This window comes from Symphodus melops (assembly GCF_947650265.1).
Source record: "Symphodus melops genome assembly, chromosome: 8".
NCBI classification, from domain to species: Eukaryota; Metazoa; Chordata; class Actinopteri; order Labriformes; family Labridae; genus Symphodus; species Symphodus melops.
This window is the reverse complement of record NC_136698.1, coordinates 3,729,856-3,744,680: the sequence shown is the minus strand read 5'-3', so window position 1 is coordinate 3,744,680 and position 14,825 is coordinate 3,729,856. Positions and strand designations below refer to the sequence as shown.

Sequence of the window (14,825 nt, the reverse complement as noted above, 5' to 3'; positions counted from 1 at the left end):
TTAGAAACCATGTCTTACGCATATCGATACCAATACTTCATGATAGAATATTGTCTGAAAGTGAAATAATGATATTGTTGCACAGGTCAAATTTCAGCAAAGACCGTCAAATACTATACGAACAGAATGGCAAAATGTGTCTCAGGCTTTGGACCTGAGACTCAGAGGGAACGATCTTTCTGGTCAAATAATGCATAACTTTCATCATCCCAAGCCACAGTCACAAACAATCTCCTCGAATCCAAAATGTTATGTGTTTCCTTTGAGATAAGGCTTCCCATTTCATTGGCAATTTCCATTTTTGCTGTTTCTAATTTATCACCAACCTGAGGTGAGGGCTTTTTTAAAGTCAAGGTCCAGAAGCCTGACACACAGAGCTTGTTAAAAATGTCTGCACCTGTGCTTCAAACTTGAGGAACTCTGTGCCCTATATATGAAGCCTTTGATGCTTTTTCACCACAATCATTCTTGTGAATGTCCAAGTACTTCTAAATGCCAGTCCTGTTTCCTTGGCTAATGGTTATCTTGTTATTTTTTAATGATGCCATACGACCACTATGTCGCTGGCATTCATTTGAATTTCCATGTAATTACAGCTATGGTTGTCAGAAGCCCAGAGCCCTGTTGGTTATAATGCCATGTTTCTAATCAGTGACTTTTTCAGTCCTGGAGTGCTGGGTGAAGGTAATTAACTACCTGCAAAAGGAGGAAAACATCCGGGTTCTGGGTTAGGACTGTGGTTATTTTCAGGCCCAATCTACTTCCACTTACATTCTTTGACCCACAGACGACAATAACATCATCTTCTTCTCTGCCTTAAATCACAACAGGACAGACGTATCTTTTCAATTCCAATGCTCTATTAGGCAGCAATTTGTGCTGACATTCAACCCCCCCCCCCCCCCCCCCCCCAAATCTAGACCATCTTCATATCAGGAATATTTGAATATTCACAATGTGGCACTTCATTTCTCTACTGAAATCCAGCGTTATGAACATCTTTTAGCATATGATCCATCAAATCTGTTCAGCTGTTAAAGCCTTCTTTACAGAAAGTATAACATGGACCTTTTGGGACGATGTAAAACAGCGGACATTAGAGTGTTCGGCATCAAAGCTTCAAATGTATTTACTACTTAAGACTGAGGTAAAACAAAAATGTTATTAGGTGGGGACTTTTTTATGTTATGTTTTACAGAGCAATTCACGAGACATATTGTTCATGTAATGACATTCATGAGGACATATGGGTAGAAGTCCATGCATGTACCTGAAACGTAAGATATGGTTGTCAAAGAGTGTGTAGTCCAAATATACGCTCACTCTGACTCAAACTCAAAGAATATAAAAGGTCAAGTCATGAGTTCTAAACTGCACAAACAGAGACAGAGTGAAGTGAAGACCCGCCTACACCTGACAGGAAAGCAATTCATCACTCTCCTGTGACATTGCTGCTGCATGAAGGCGTCCTCTTGAAACTTTCATCTACTCATAAAAGTCAGGAAAAAAATAAGCCCAAGAGCTGCGGTGTGTTGTGATGCACTTCCATCAGCAGCAATCAAAAAAACGTTCAGTGGATGGATCAATCAGTCAAAACACCAAATGAACAAATCTGCTGGAATGTTTGTCGAAAAAAAAAACAGTCAGAAACAGAAACACTCAAAGTTAACTCTTGCTTTGTTTTGAACTTTTTCCTCTCTGATAAACAATGAATGCCTCATAATAACATTCAATTTAATCCCAAATGTATCGCACACTCAAGGACTTGACAAAAGACAGGAAATGATGTAAGAACAATACAATAAATATGACTGTACACATATTAATCTATTACATAGGCATGTATCCAGAGCTGGGATTAGTGCAGGAGCGTTTATACAACTAAATATTTCATTTTCAGAGGAATCAGGCAGTAAATCAATATGTACTCAAGATTTCTTCTAACAGTTGGAACATATTGACTCGTGCAGAAACAAACATTTCACTTTCACTACTTTCAGTCTGCAGAATACCAATAAGTCAGAGTCATGTTGTTTAGACACTCCACTCCTCTTTCACATGCTGTTTATAGCTTCAACTAGTTTGAAAAGTTGAACATATTTCCACTGTGTTTTATACTGTGTGTGAATTTATTCTTATTTGAATGAAGCAATGTAGAAAGCTTCGGCATCACTGTTACACACTTGTGAATCATCATTCTCCATAATCAGCAGACAAACACAGCCTTCCAATTAATGCTGCAAGACTTCAGGGGTCTCTCTGCTCTGTCATCCACTACTGCACTCATCCACTCAACCCCAACACCACCACCAGCATCTGCATGCAGGCTCCAGCTCAAATCTCTGCATGTATGACAATCTGCGAGGAGTGGTGGGGTCGGAGCCTAAATGCCTAACACAGACAATGTTCTGCCTCTGCAATAAAAACATTTAAAACCAGCACAAACATGAAACGTCTGACTGAAACGCAGAACTCAAAGAATCTACCTCGTTTCAAACTTTTTACTGTCATGCTTGGCCTTAATAATCTTCCATAAAATACTTCAAGAAGTTAAACATAATGCTGAAAATCAGTACACTCTGATGCTGATTTCACTTTAAATGTAAGCTCCTTCCCAGGGCCCCTCCTGACCCACTGGGCCCCTAAGCTATGTGCTTCCTCTTCTCTTTAAGTAATCCTTCCATGTTAGGTAGTGGTTGGGATTTCAAGTCTAAAACGACTGAGGAGGACTAATGACAGCGGGAGAAAAAAAAAAACAGGAGAAAGAAAGTGCTGCGAGTGGAGTGCTGCCTGCAGCGTTTCACTCAGTGTGTTTACACCTGCCTCACAACATCTGAGAGTCGACCAGATGCAAAAAAAAAAAAAAAAAAAGAAAGTCTACCAGAGTGTGCTGAACCGCTCACTTTAAAACAAAAGATCCATCTGAACACACTCATGCACTCACGAGTCCTCCTCCTTATCTAACTGACACATAAAGGAAACGACAGCTTATAAACTCTCTTCTTTTGAGCTCAGACCCACCGTACAACATCTGTCCCTTCTGTCAATCAAACAAAACAAATGCATCCTCCGGAAACAAGTTAAACGCAGTTACCTCCAAACTGTGACGTTTGTCTTTCTAATTCCCTGAGTGCTTTGACTCTGTCTGATACCAGAGGGAGCCTTTCAAAGTTAAACGTCCTGAGTCAACCTCGTGGACAGAGGTAGGGATTGATGCGTGCTCTCGTGAGCCCTCTGGGATCTTTTGAACGTGGGCCGCCGAGGGATTTGTCAGTCTAAGGGGATCTGACAGGAAAATAATGAACTTTAACACCGACAGGCTGCTTTCCCTTTCATGAGCTTCCAAAGAAGAAAAAAAAAAAAGAACCCTGTAGTGAGTTGAATCCCCTCGTTCAGGGAGATGCACACAGTTGTTTGATAAAAATGCACACACGTGGGTGGTAACGTGGAGGCACCCAGACACACACACACACACTCATCTTAGTCAATGTAACCTTCACTCTCCTGTCGCTGCACATCCCTATTTAATCTGTCAAGCTGCTAAGGAAGACAAATGTGTTGAAGGGAAAGCTGCACGTTTAGGTAGAAGAAGCTACACAAACTTCCTCCAGTGACCTGAGAAAGGAGGTCGTTGCCGAGAGCTCGTTGTTTCAGTGATTTCACGCCGTGTTGCTTTCAATCAGCCGCTGTAATGAAAGGTCTCATAACTCTAACGCTAATGGCACCCGAGGACTGTTGAACAGCTGAATTACTTGTTTTTGTGACTCAGATTTAGCACCAAAAGTCCTGCACAGTTTTAATGTGGTGGTGGTGGTGGTGGTGGGGGGGGGATGTTTCAGTAAGCTTGGAGCTAAAGATGACATAACATCCTCATTTGGATCCTAATGAAAAGTTTGATAAACTTTTGCCTGGAGTGTAGCCTCACAGCTTGTCCGTTTAATTATTTACCATTAATCCAGAGTGCCTAAGGAACTACCTCATTACCCGGCCTTAGCTACAGATCAGGGCTTTTTCTGCAGCGGGGGAAGTTTGACACTTTTACTGGCAAGGTGAAAAATACTCATAAAGAACACATAAAAAACATCCCTTGAATTACAGTTTGTGCCTGTGACCATCGGACCAGCAGAGATCATACATTAAGCAGCTCTGTAATTGGCTGTGGAGATTTGTGTGCTGGCAGATTCTCATTCTGAAATAATTGCTGAATAAACAGACTTTGTGTTGACTTGAATCAACAAGAAATGTTTTAATCATTACAGAAAATGAAAATGAAGGCCCACTGATGGCCTAGCAGTTAGGCTGGCGACCAAAGTACGGTGGCTGCCATCTTCCAAGTGGCCGGCCCTGGTTCAAGTCTGTCATGTAATTCCTTCCCTGCATGTCATTCCCCCATTCTGTTTCTCTCTCTGTTCAATCAAAATCAAAATAAAGGCAAAAAGCCCTGAAATAAATAAAAAAAGAGGGAAAATTAAACATTAAAAAATAAAAATCACTGATAGGTCTGAAGTCTTGTGTAAAATTTAAATGTACTGTGTTCAAGTGGTAACCTCCGGTTTTGAAAAATGAAGACAATGCGTAAGCGCAAAATCCTGCAGTTTGTTGAGGTTGGCTTTAGGACCACTATTATTAAATATCAATCACCATCATTAAATATCAATATGCAATGAAAGTGCAAGGTCCAAACTAAATGTAATAAGTTTGAGAAACTGATAAAATAAACAAAGTAAAACTAGAAACCCTAGCCCAAGGTGAAAATACATGAAACATTTTCTGATCTACACACAGGGGGAGATTGAGACAATTGTCTCATATGTAAGTTTGACTGTATTTCAGGAACGTTTGTATGCACAGTTTTAAAGAGTCTGAATGTTTTTATGGTCAGTGTTGGAGGTGGTGTATTGACTGTGATTGTAACAAGTGTGACATTGTCACAGACAGACACACAGATATAAAATCAGGAAGATGATTATTTACCTTGCTCTCTGTGTGGCTCAGATCAGTCGTCTTGAGCGTGGACGTTGCCGTTACTGTGACCGTTGCCGTGGCATCCAGATCTGTCACTCCTCTGTTGGGACTTAACTCTTCGGCCGCCGGCAACTGGACGGTCTCCTCTGCGTCAATGTCCGTCTCCTCTGTGACCGTGGGCGTCTTTTCTGCACCTGCTAGCTCCCGATCTGAGCCCATGAAAGTGCACACACACACAGGTGGTGGATAAGCACGCACGCCTGCATACACACATGTAGGCATGAGCATGTACACACGCACACATGGGCAGACACACATGGATGCATTCAAGAAAGAAACATTAGTCATAGTGGCAGAGTATACATTGTGTGGTGTGTTTCATGAAAGAAGTCTGCACATTGAATGGTGCAGCAGCAGCAGCAGCTCGTGTTGTAGTGCTGCAGGTATGTAATGAGGCCGCTTTATGAAGGTCTTATCACAGAATTGAAAGCATTTTTTACTCAGACTCAACGGAATTAAATCAAGCCTGATGAAAACCACCACTGCTATTTTCCACAGCATTAGTGGAATTAGAAGGAAAACACCCCTTTGTAAAACACCAAAGAATTCAATTCATTTGTAGTTACTTTTTTCTCTCTCGAGTTACGGTCTAAATGAGTGACATGCCGATCGAGACGACCGGAACACGGGGACCTGCAAAAACTCAAATCTTAGCTTCTATTTTTACTCTCATTATAAGCCGCACTCACCTGACGGATGAAGATAAACATCTGAAGCGTATCTGGACTTGATTATTATCGGACTTGTCAGGTTATTGCTAATGTGCTGAGAAGGAAGACTTTTTACACTGTGGTGCTTTCAAAACAGAAGTGCAGAGACCTTGTTTGTTGCCGTCTCACTCATTTAAAAGCTCAACTGAAAAAGGGAAATGTTTTTATTTTTGTTGAACCTCGTGAGGATTTTTACACTACATGTATATTTAAAGTCGTGGTCTTGATCCCTAAATGTTTTGGCCTCTTCGAGCACTCTGGTCTTGGTAAGTGACGCCTGGCTTTCAAAGTTTTTAAAAGCATTTAAACAGTGAAATACAAACACAACATGCTTTACAGACAGACCCTAAATATGATGCAAATGTAAAATAGTACAATGCTGCAAGCACTCTGGAGTTTCTATTTTGTATTGTGAGTTTTTAAACAACTTTGTCATTTCTGTTAACACATTTGTAATGTGACACATTGTTTTCAATGAAGAAAACACCATTAAGAATCTAGACAAGCAACACTGCCAGTCTATAAAACTTTCTCTTCCTTCCTTCCTTCCTTCCTTTCTTATTGCAGTCCAGACTTGATTAGTGAAGCTTGACTTTTGAAATATGCTTCATTTCTTTGATTTAACTTAACTAAAATTAATTTAGATCCAAAGTAACTGCTGGGAAGCTGCAGGGTTTATTTTGAACAGAAGATTTGTTGAATTAAATCGAGACTCCACAAGAAGAAAACAAAAAAAGGGAATATGAGTGTGAAGCAACAATCTTCTATCACAAACGTTATCAAAGATCTTTCCAGAATGAAATGCTTCCTTCCTCTCTGACTCTCCTGTAGCAGCGTGCAGTGCTTCTTCATCCTCTCCTTCAACCGCTCACCTTCACTTCCACCCCACCGACCCTTTCTCCTTCTGTGCCATTAGTGCTGTCCTCCCCTCCACTTAAACTTCATCTCCAACAATCTTCAACTACCTGCTGCCCTCGCCCCCTTTCTCTCTCCATCACCACCCCTCTTCCTCCTCATCCTCCTTTTTATCCAGCAATCAGCCATCACTTTTCCTTTTCCTCTCAGTCTTCACACTCTCTCTGTCTCTTCCCTCCCTTGAATTCTCAGGTACCAAATGGTAGGGAGAAAAAGTCGCAGCATCATCGTCTATGCTATCTATGGTATAGATATTTATTTTGCACACAAAATCAGAGAAATAATCCCCCCCCCAGTGAACGGACCCCCGGTAAACCTCTGTAGATTGATGCATTTAATTGTAGCAGCTCTGGTTGCGTCTGATATGGCCAAACATGCAATGAGAAACTCTGTTAGAAACTAGTGCAACTGTTCTCCCTATGGGCAAGTATTCAAATTAAACTTTATCAGTCAGAAATGTTTTTAAGTTCAGTGAACTTCTAAAGACGTTCAACAAGGCGATCTTTCATTGTTTATACTGCTTCAATCATAAATGGCTCTTCCTCCTTTTGGGCCTCTTGTAATTTATGTTAATGTGAATTACAATGATCATATCACTGTTCCTCAGTTTGCCATTATTTCCTTCTGAGCAGACTTCTGAGCTCCCCCAGTGATGTAAGCCTTTTTCACAGTTATTTGCATGTTAATGAAGGAATATTGTTCATTTTAGGTTGCAGCATTTTGTGCAATACTTGTTAAAGGCTGCACAAACTTTCTTTTGAGAATAAAACATCCCTTTCTCTGAGTTTTCCTCGTCTTTTCTCCTTACTCCCTGCTGTGCAACCCAGTTCTCCGTCCCCTCCTTGACTCAAAAACTCACTCGTATATTCCATCTCCTCCTGCTCCTCTTGTCCTACATGATCCACAGTTCATTTTCCCTCTGATATCATCCTCTTCTTCCTCCTTCCTGTGTGCATTCTTCCAGCTTTCTCTTTCTCTAATCCTCCATCTCCTGCTCTTCTCTCTCCTCTCCTTTCATTGCCGGGATAATTAGTTCTCCAGATAAGCTCATTGGTCGTGTGTGACGGCTCTTGTGCAGCTTAACACACCATGACAGCCCGAGTGTGAGTGCTGTGTGTATACGCCTGAGTCTGCATGTGTGTGTGTGGTCCTTACAGGGTGTGTGAATGTACAGTTATAGTGCGTGGGTGATCTTTGTGCTCATCAGCATGTGAAAGGGAGCCCGTCTCTGGAGGGATGGCGGGGGGTCGGTGGAGATAATGTGCCCCAGCCTGAAGCTCTCAGACGGGGACGGGGAGGGTGGCCAGCGTATGCTGCTGTAATCGCTGGAACGACGGTGTGAAAGAGATCCGTTCCTGGGCTTTTCTGACTGCTGGATCCCAGAGGTTGTGTGTGTGTGTGTGTGTGTGAGCTCTCAGAGCCACGTGTCCCCCGTGCTGCAGTGAAGCCCACCCTGTCCAGACACGAGGCGCAGACAAAAGTAGCTCAGCCCGCCGGTATTGTGCGGCCCCCTTTTTTTGGGGTTGACTCATCCGTGACATTCGCTCCAGCATCGCGCTCTCCTGCCTGCCAACATCCGCACAATGCAGGTAGGAGTGTGTACGTGTGTGTGCTGTGTGTGTAAAGTCAAGTCTGTCTGTGCTACCTGAAGAACATATAAGCGTGTGAGACATCTGTAGATATTTTGTTTACTGAGAAGGTTTTACCAAGACTCCAGGTTTTACATTATTTTTGGACTTTATATTCTACTTCCAACTTGAGATACAAATTTCCATTTATAAAGTTCTGCGACCTTAAAATAAGATGCCCTCATGGTTTATTCTGTCTCATATTGTAAAGGACTGAGATCTATGTTTATTGCAGAATAAGATCTACTCCATTGTTCCCTATCCCTCTCCCTGCATCTTATCCCATCTCCCCTTATCACATTTTCAAGCCCGGCTCCGTTTCTGTAGATGACATCATGAACCTGGATCTGCTCAACATGTCTGCATGTTGAAAGGACGTTTTTTCTTGCCAAGGTCATTTATGCTATGATGCTCATGATGGATTAAGCGGGGTCTTTGTAATATAGGAATGAGTCCGGTCTTTGTCCTGCTTTTTGTAAAGTTTCTCGAGATAACACTTGTTATGAATCGGTGCTATACAAGTAAAGGTTGATTCATCGTGCAAAAATAAGATGACTTTGTTGGTTAAGTTTTCTTGAGTTTTCTCCAATGTTGCGTCACTAGCAGCGTCTTTTTTCAGTGTTTCATGAAAGAATATCAAAACAGCTTTTGTGTTTACAGCTTTGGTTTGAAAAAGCTAATGGATTTACAAAGAATTCCTTCTGAGAGTGACTTCGCGGCCGCCTTTCAATCTCTCCATTGTCACTGAATTCACCTCATGAATCTTCAAGGTTGCAGCAGCGACGTTTTCCCCTTTCAACAACATTGATTAAAATGCATCACTCCCACACAAACATTGAGCCTGCACTCTGCAGATCTTCTGTCTAACGTCGCCTTCTTTTTTCTTCGATGTCAACGCTAAAGAAAAAAAATAAAATAAATAATAACCTGTGGAAGCACAAGTCAACACATCTTCTGATAAAAGATAAGCACACATGTTCAAGGGCTTTCAACAACTCTTCAACTCTACTGCCTGTCTTGTTCAACAACAAGACAGGCAGCAAGTGCTTCACCTTGGCACACAATGCAGGCCTGTTCAGCGGGCACATGGTGATCTGGTTGTGTTGCTCGTGTACCTGTGACCGAGGAGTCGTTCTTTTCGCTGTGGCAGTCCTCCTGTCCGTCCGCATTCTGCTGCGTGTGCTGCAGACTCAGCTTGTGACAAACCTCAAACGCCTGGCCGACAGTCCGAACAATACGCATGGCCTGACTCTGTGTGGTTAGAGAGGGAGGAAAACAGAAAGGAAGCAATTGTGAGAATCACAATTTGCACCTATTATGTGTTGCCTCTTGGATTGAAGAAACTAAGAATATCAAGGCTGAACAAATTCAAGACATTTTTCCCAACTTCTGATTTGTTTCTTGGATCCTTTTTGACGACGATTGTGTTTCTTTAGTTGATGCTCGTCAATATTTTTTTTCAAACAAACCAGAAGGTGTAAAATAGAAGTCCAGAAATCAAACTATTTTCAGCCTGTCGAGCTGTAATTGGGGACCAGCCGGATAAGTCCAGTATAGACACACACACACACACACACACACACACACACACACACACACACACACACACACACACACACACACACACACACACACACACACACACACACACACACACACACACACACACACACACACACACACACACACACACACACACACACACACACACACACACACACACACACACACACACACACACAGCTAACATCAGTGTGTGGCATACTCGGGATGGAATTTAGTAATATAGAAGAGAGAGGTGTATTCAACATGTGTCAATACTTAGAGAGCAGGCGATAAATACACAACAGTATAGTGTGTTGGTGTTAGAAACCAAAACTGCATCTGTATATTTAAAACCACCAGCTGGCCATATTATCCCTCTGTTTAAAAGAAAAAAAATACTTCATTTTCCTTTTGTTCAAAAAGTCAAAAATGTCCAGGGGTGCAGATGGCCTAGTGGTTAGGTCACAGCTGAATGTACTGAAGCTGTTAGACCTCTAGGCGGGTGGTCCAAAAGGAAAAAAAAAAATAGAATCAAAATTGAGATATGAAGGTCAGACCTTGAAAAATCTGTAACTGGAATCAGCCGAAGAAAATGCAATCGTGCTCTTTTAACAAAAATCACATCCATCATGAACAGGTACAGTTGCTTTTTTCGCAGGAGTGACACGTGCAGTCTGGTTGCAAATTTCCTCAGAGACAGAGTCTATTTTGTTGATCACAAACACAACAAGCAGGGAATGCAGTGCAATCATGTCTAGGTCACAGCACTGATTTATTGACACATGGCCCATTGTTGTCATCTTGGGCATCAGGTAGAGGTGGCTGTCTGTGTTTACTTTCCAAACTCAATGAAACATAAAAAAACATGATTTCTCTTTCTGACTTTCCCCTTTGTTCTCAGGTGCAGGGCTGCATGTGTCTGTTATCTCCGCCCCTCTTTCCACCCCGCTCTGAAAAAGGCCAGTCAAGTGAAAGCAACTTCCGTCTGTTATCAGCCCGCTCTCGTTCAGCTCGTCGCAGCGAAGAGGTGCAGACGCAGAAAAAGATTTCATTTTAAGGCACTGAGGCCCATCAGCCGAACACCACTCCTCCTCAGCTGAATGAGATTCAGCGTGGGCTCGGAAGCATGAACAGAATCAAGACCCTGCTGAAGGACAAAGCACTTTCCTCGACCTGGTTATCAAAAACCAGAATAAAGCATGAAAGCCTTCAATTCAGATCTCTATCAGAACATTGCTTAACTCCACGGTTAGTATCAAATAAGGATTTGGGAACATCTGGATGTTTTATCTTTATTAAAAAACTTTAACTGATTTGGCACTATCATCAGTTCCCAGTTCCCTGAATTTATTCCACTTTGAGCTCGGTTTTTCTCATAAAGTCATCTATCATTATTTGATCTTTTAATTAAAACATGCGGCTTTTTTTTTTTTTTTGCATATGTTTCCATGGTGACACGGCAACAGCAGCTAATATCAGTAAAACAGGGGTATACTGTATGTCCATAGGTGAGACATCTGCTCCATATTTTTCTGATTCTTACACAAAAGTGACCAAGGGCATCAAACTATGACTCGGCAGCTTTGATGACGTATCACATTTTTGTGTTTAATGGCCGCAACTAAAAATGACCTAGCGCTGCCGCCTCGAAAGGGATGACACACAAAATCAAGCAACCAAAACTTAATTTCTCAATATAACCACACACATATTAGAGATTATGCCTGCGACACCATACAGTCATTTAAAGCATCATCAAACATCACTAAACTAGAGTATAGGTCGACCATTTTAACAGAGGTGTCTGTCAAAATACATTTATACCATTAAAGCTGCAGTCTGTAACTTCCCAGGTTACAGAAACAAATGATACAGAGGATTTGCTCTGACTTTCTCAACTTGCATTTCTTGCAGTGGACAGGATAAAAAAAAAAAATCCCTTTTGAGTAACTTTTCTCTCCCTCTCTTTCCTCCGACCTGTTGTTCTATTTTCATGCTGTGCTTCTTCTCCTTCATCTTCCATCAATCACCCCCATGTCTTCTCCTCCTCCTCTATCTTTGTGGACCTTCAATTCATTTCGTTTCACACAACGCTGTTCTTCCGCCTGACAGCAAACTCCTGCTCTGCTTTGAAGACGTGGAGGCAGACGTAGAAGCTTTGAGAGCAGATGCACAAACGGAGCCCATCAGCGGCTCAAGTTCCCCCTGACTCATGAACTCACTTGTCAGGAAAGCAGTGCAAACTAACTGGACATTGTTTCTTTTCTAAAATAAAAAGTTGAATTACAAAGATGAGCTAGAGGACAAAGCTTTTGATTTACAACTATATGTATATTCCAACTCTCCTCAATGGTCATGAGGTTTATAGGTTGTGTATAACATGGACACAGTCCCAGTGATGTCGCCCATTGGTTTCTAAAGAAGCATTATAAAGGTCAACGATGGTGTGACTTTTGAAGAGAGATGGAGTTGAGGCAGCACCTTCAGCCTCTGGGGAAGCGGCTACACCCACCTGACGAGTAACTCAGTGACACCGCTAATAATGGAAATGTCTCTTAAGTGTCTAAACTGCAAGAATGGGCTTTTTAACATTGGACTGAGTGGTGGTTCCCTGGCTTTTGCAGCCAGCCTCAAAGTGGCACTAGATACTGCAGGTGTTTCGCATCAGCTTCATTTTTCCACACAGTTGGTTTCATTTTTTTTCGGGATTGAGTGAACAAATGTTTTTTTTTTAGATAAAAGCTTTCAGAGGTGAAACCAAAACACTTTAATGATATGAGGTATCTCATTTGGGAAGGGGAATGTCGTGAGACCCCTTAAAAGGAAATGAATCACTTTGCTATGGAGCGGGATGTCTACGCCAATACTTTAGCATTAAGCTACGATAGCATAGGGAAATGAACAGATGGTTGGGTTGTCTGCAATGCCCGGCGCAGGCCATAAAGACTTTAATTCTCAATACATTTTGGGTATTTGTAGATTTTGGTGGTTTTCTGTTTAATGTCTTTAATTCAACTTGAAGCAGAAACTGTTTGAGGAGTCTACTTCGTATAGATTTAGTGTCCAAAAAGAGGATCCAGCTATCATCCATTTGCTCTCCTATCAGAGTTTATGCACCTACAATATGTCTCCTGCTCCGTATAACAGCCACACCTGGGCCCATTATGCAGCTCCCCCTGATTTCTCACGAGTCACCTTTTTCATCTCCATGTTTCGCTCCCTGCTTTTCATTAGTACTCCACTGAAATGTCTGTCTGAATTTTATCGCTGTTGCCCTGAACTCTACCGTCTGCAAGTTCACACTGAGCTCTTTCAACCTCACATCGCAGTTTCTGCATCTGACCCACCACCCTGCCCACTAATATTACTAAAGCAAATATATAGGTCAATGTATCCGAGTCAGTGACAAAAAACCCTGATAGTTGGTACCTTTGGTAAAATTGTCACCAAAACCCAAACTAATCAAATCTGAGTCAAGTTACTATTTGGAGTCAGCCGATGAGGAGATGACTGATTAAGAGGTCAACAATAATACACAAATATTCCTGAGTTAAAAAAGCTTTCAGAAACTTTGTGTTTTGTAACTAATGATCAAATAAGATTTCTTTGACTCAAAGCCTAAGGTTCTATGCAAAGGGCAGGAAGCCCCACCACAAAGCTTGATCTTTGGTAGTGTAAGCAGCAGAGAGCCTATTGATTTAAGTGAGAGGTCAGGAACACATCTCTGCAGGATTTCAGCAATACAGGGAAGGCCAGTATGAGAAAAAAACATGGCAGAACACACCCTAAAGATATCTGGAAGCTGGTACAAGAATGTGGATGTGAGCTCAGGTTTTCTGTTCCAGTTTAACTCTGCCAGAAGCATTTTTAAAACAGTTTTTTGGCAAGCTGCAGATAAAGACCTAACTGTAATGAAAGCATACACAAACTTTTTCACCATGAAAATCTTGGACTTTTCAGATCTCGCAATTACAGGGAGATGCTCAGCTTACTTTTTTCTATGAGACTCGAAAACTCAATCAGAATCCGAAAAAAATCCTGGCATGTGATGAAATACGCTGAGATAGAGGGGCTAATCAGGAGTCTCTATCAGGAGTTCTCTCTTTGATTTGTTGGACCAATAATTAGGGCTTCAGTTCTGTCCTGTTTGAAGAGGATCATGACAACTTTTGGGAAAATTGCAAATCATTAAACCTTCCTTCATGAGGGGACACAGTGAAAATGTCAGCACAAGATTTAAACAGCTTTTGTCCATTTGAGTCCAGAAAAAGATTATTTGTGACACTCGACATTTGAGTTATGATGATGGTTATATTTTTGGTTTCATTTTAAAAAACATCATAGAACTCCTAAAGACAAACAAATGAAGACCCTTCATTGTTTAGAAAGAGCCACCACATTTCTATAGCATTGTGGTTAATGTTTTAAAATGGTTCAAGTTTGGTTACGTGTTCATTGCCAAAAGCACTTGGTTATGTTTGGGGAAAGATCTTGGTTTGACTCACATTCTTCAACGTTGGTTTCCCAGACCTTGATTTGACAGACCCATGCACAATGACATTCTGTTTTATTCTACCACCGTACCTGACATCCTATGCACTGGACTATGCGTCTTTCACATACGCTCACACTTCTGAAAAGCCCGACCTATAGCAGGCTTGTTTCTGTCAGCTCCACTGTAAAATGTCCATGTGAAGTTGGGGTGAGCAATAGTCAGGACTATTAACCATGAGCTAATGGGCATGTTGAGCTTAGCTTTGCAGCTTTATACTCTTTACTGCTTGACTCAGTTGTCTGTAAAATGTTTCTGCTTTTGTGTGCGTCTTCTGGAAACTCTTGTACAAGTTGTGATATTAACCCAATGCTCAGTTTGAGTTTTGCACAAGCGTCCAACATTGTAAAACCCCCACTTTGAGGGGCTTAAGAGTATTTGACATAGCTGCTGATGGGTTTTTTTTCTTTTCTTTTTTTTTTTACATCTGGGGACATTTTGGTATGTAGT

General features: G+C 41.6%; 1 protein-coding gene across 2 annotated transcripts in view; it reads right to left on the bottom strand.

Moving 5' to 3' along the window:
- The window catches only part of LOC306828782 (carboxyl-terminal PDZ ligand of neuronal nitric oxide synthase protein-like), a 155,103-nt gene that overhangs the window by 51,620 nt on the left and 88,658 nt on the right, over positions 1–14,825 (bottom strand). Inside the window, exons 6-7 of one of the 2 annotated variants that reach the window (XM_079351435.1) lie at positions 9,394–9,529; positions 4,975–5,225 (exon numbers count right to left, since the gene is read on the bottom strand). In XM_079351435.1, coding sequence (XP_079207561.1) covers positions 4,975–5,225; positions 9,394–9,529 — 387 coding nt within the window. The remainder of the gene's footprint in view (positions 1–4,974; positions 5,226–9,393; positions 9,530–14,825) is intronic. The other variant, XM_079351436.1, reaches the window with a different exon arrangement.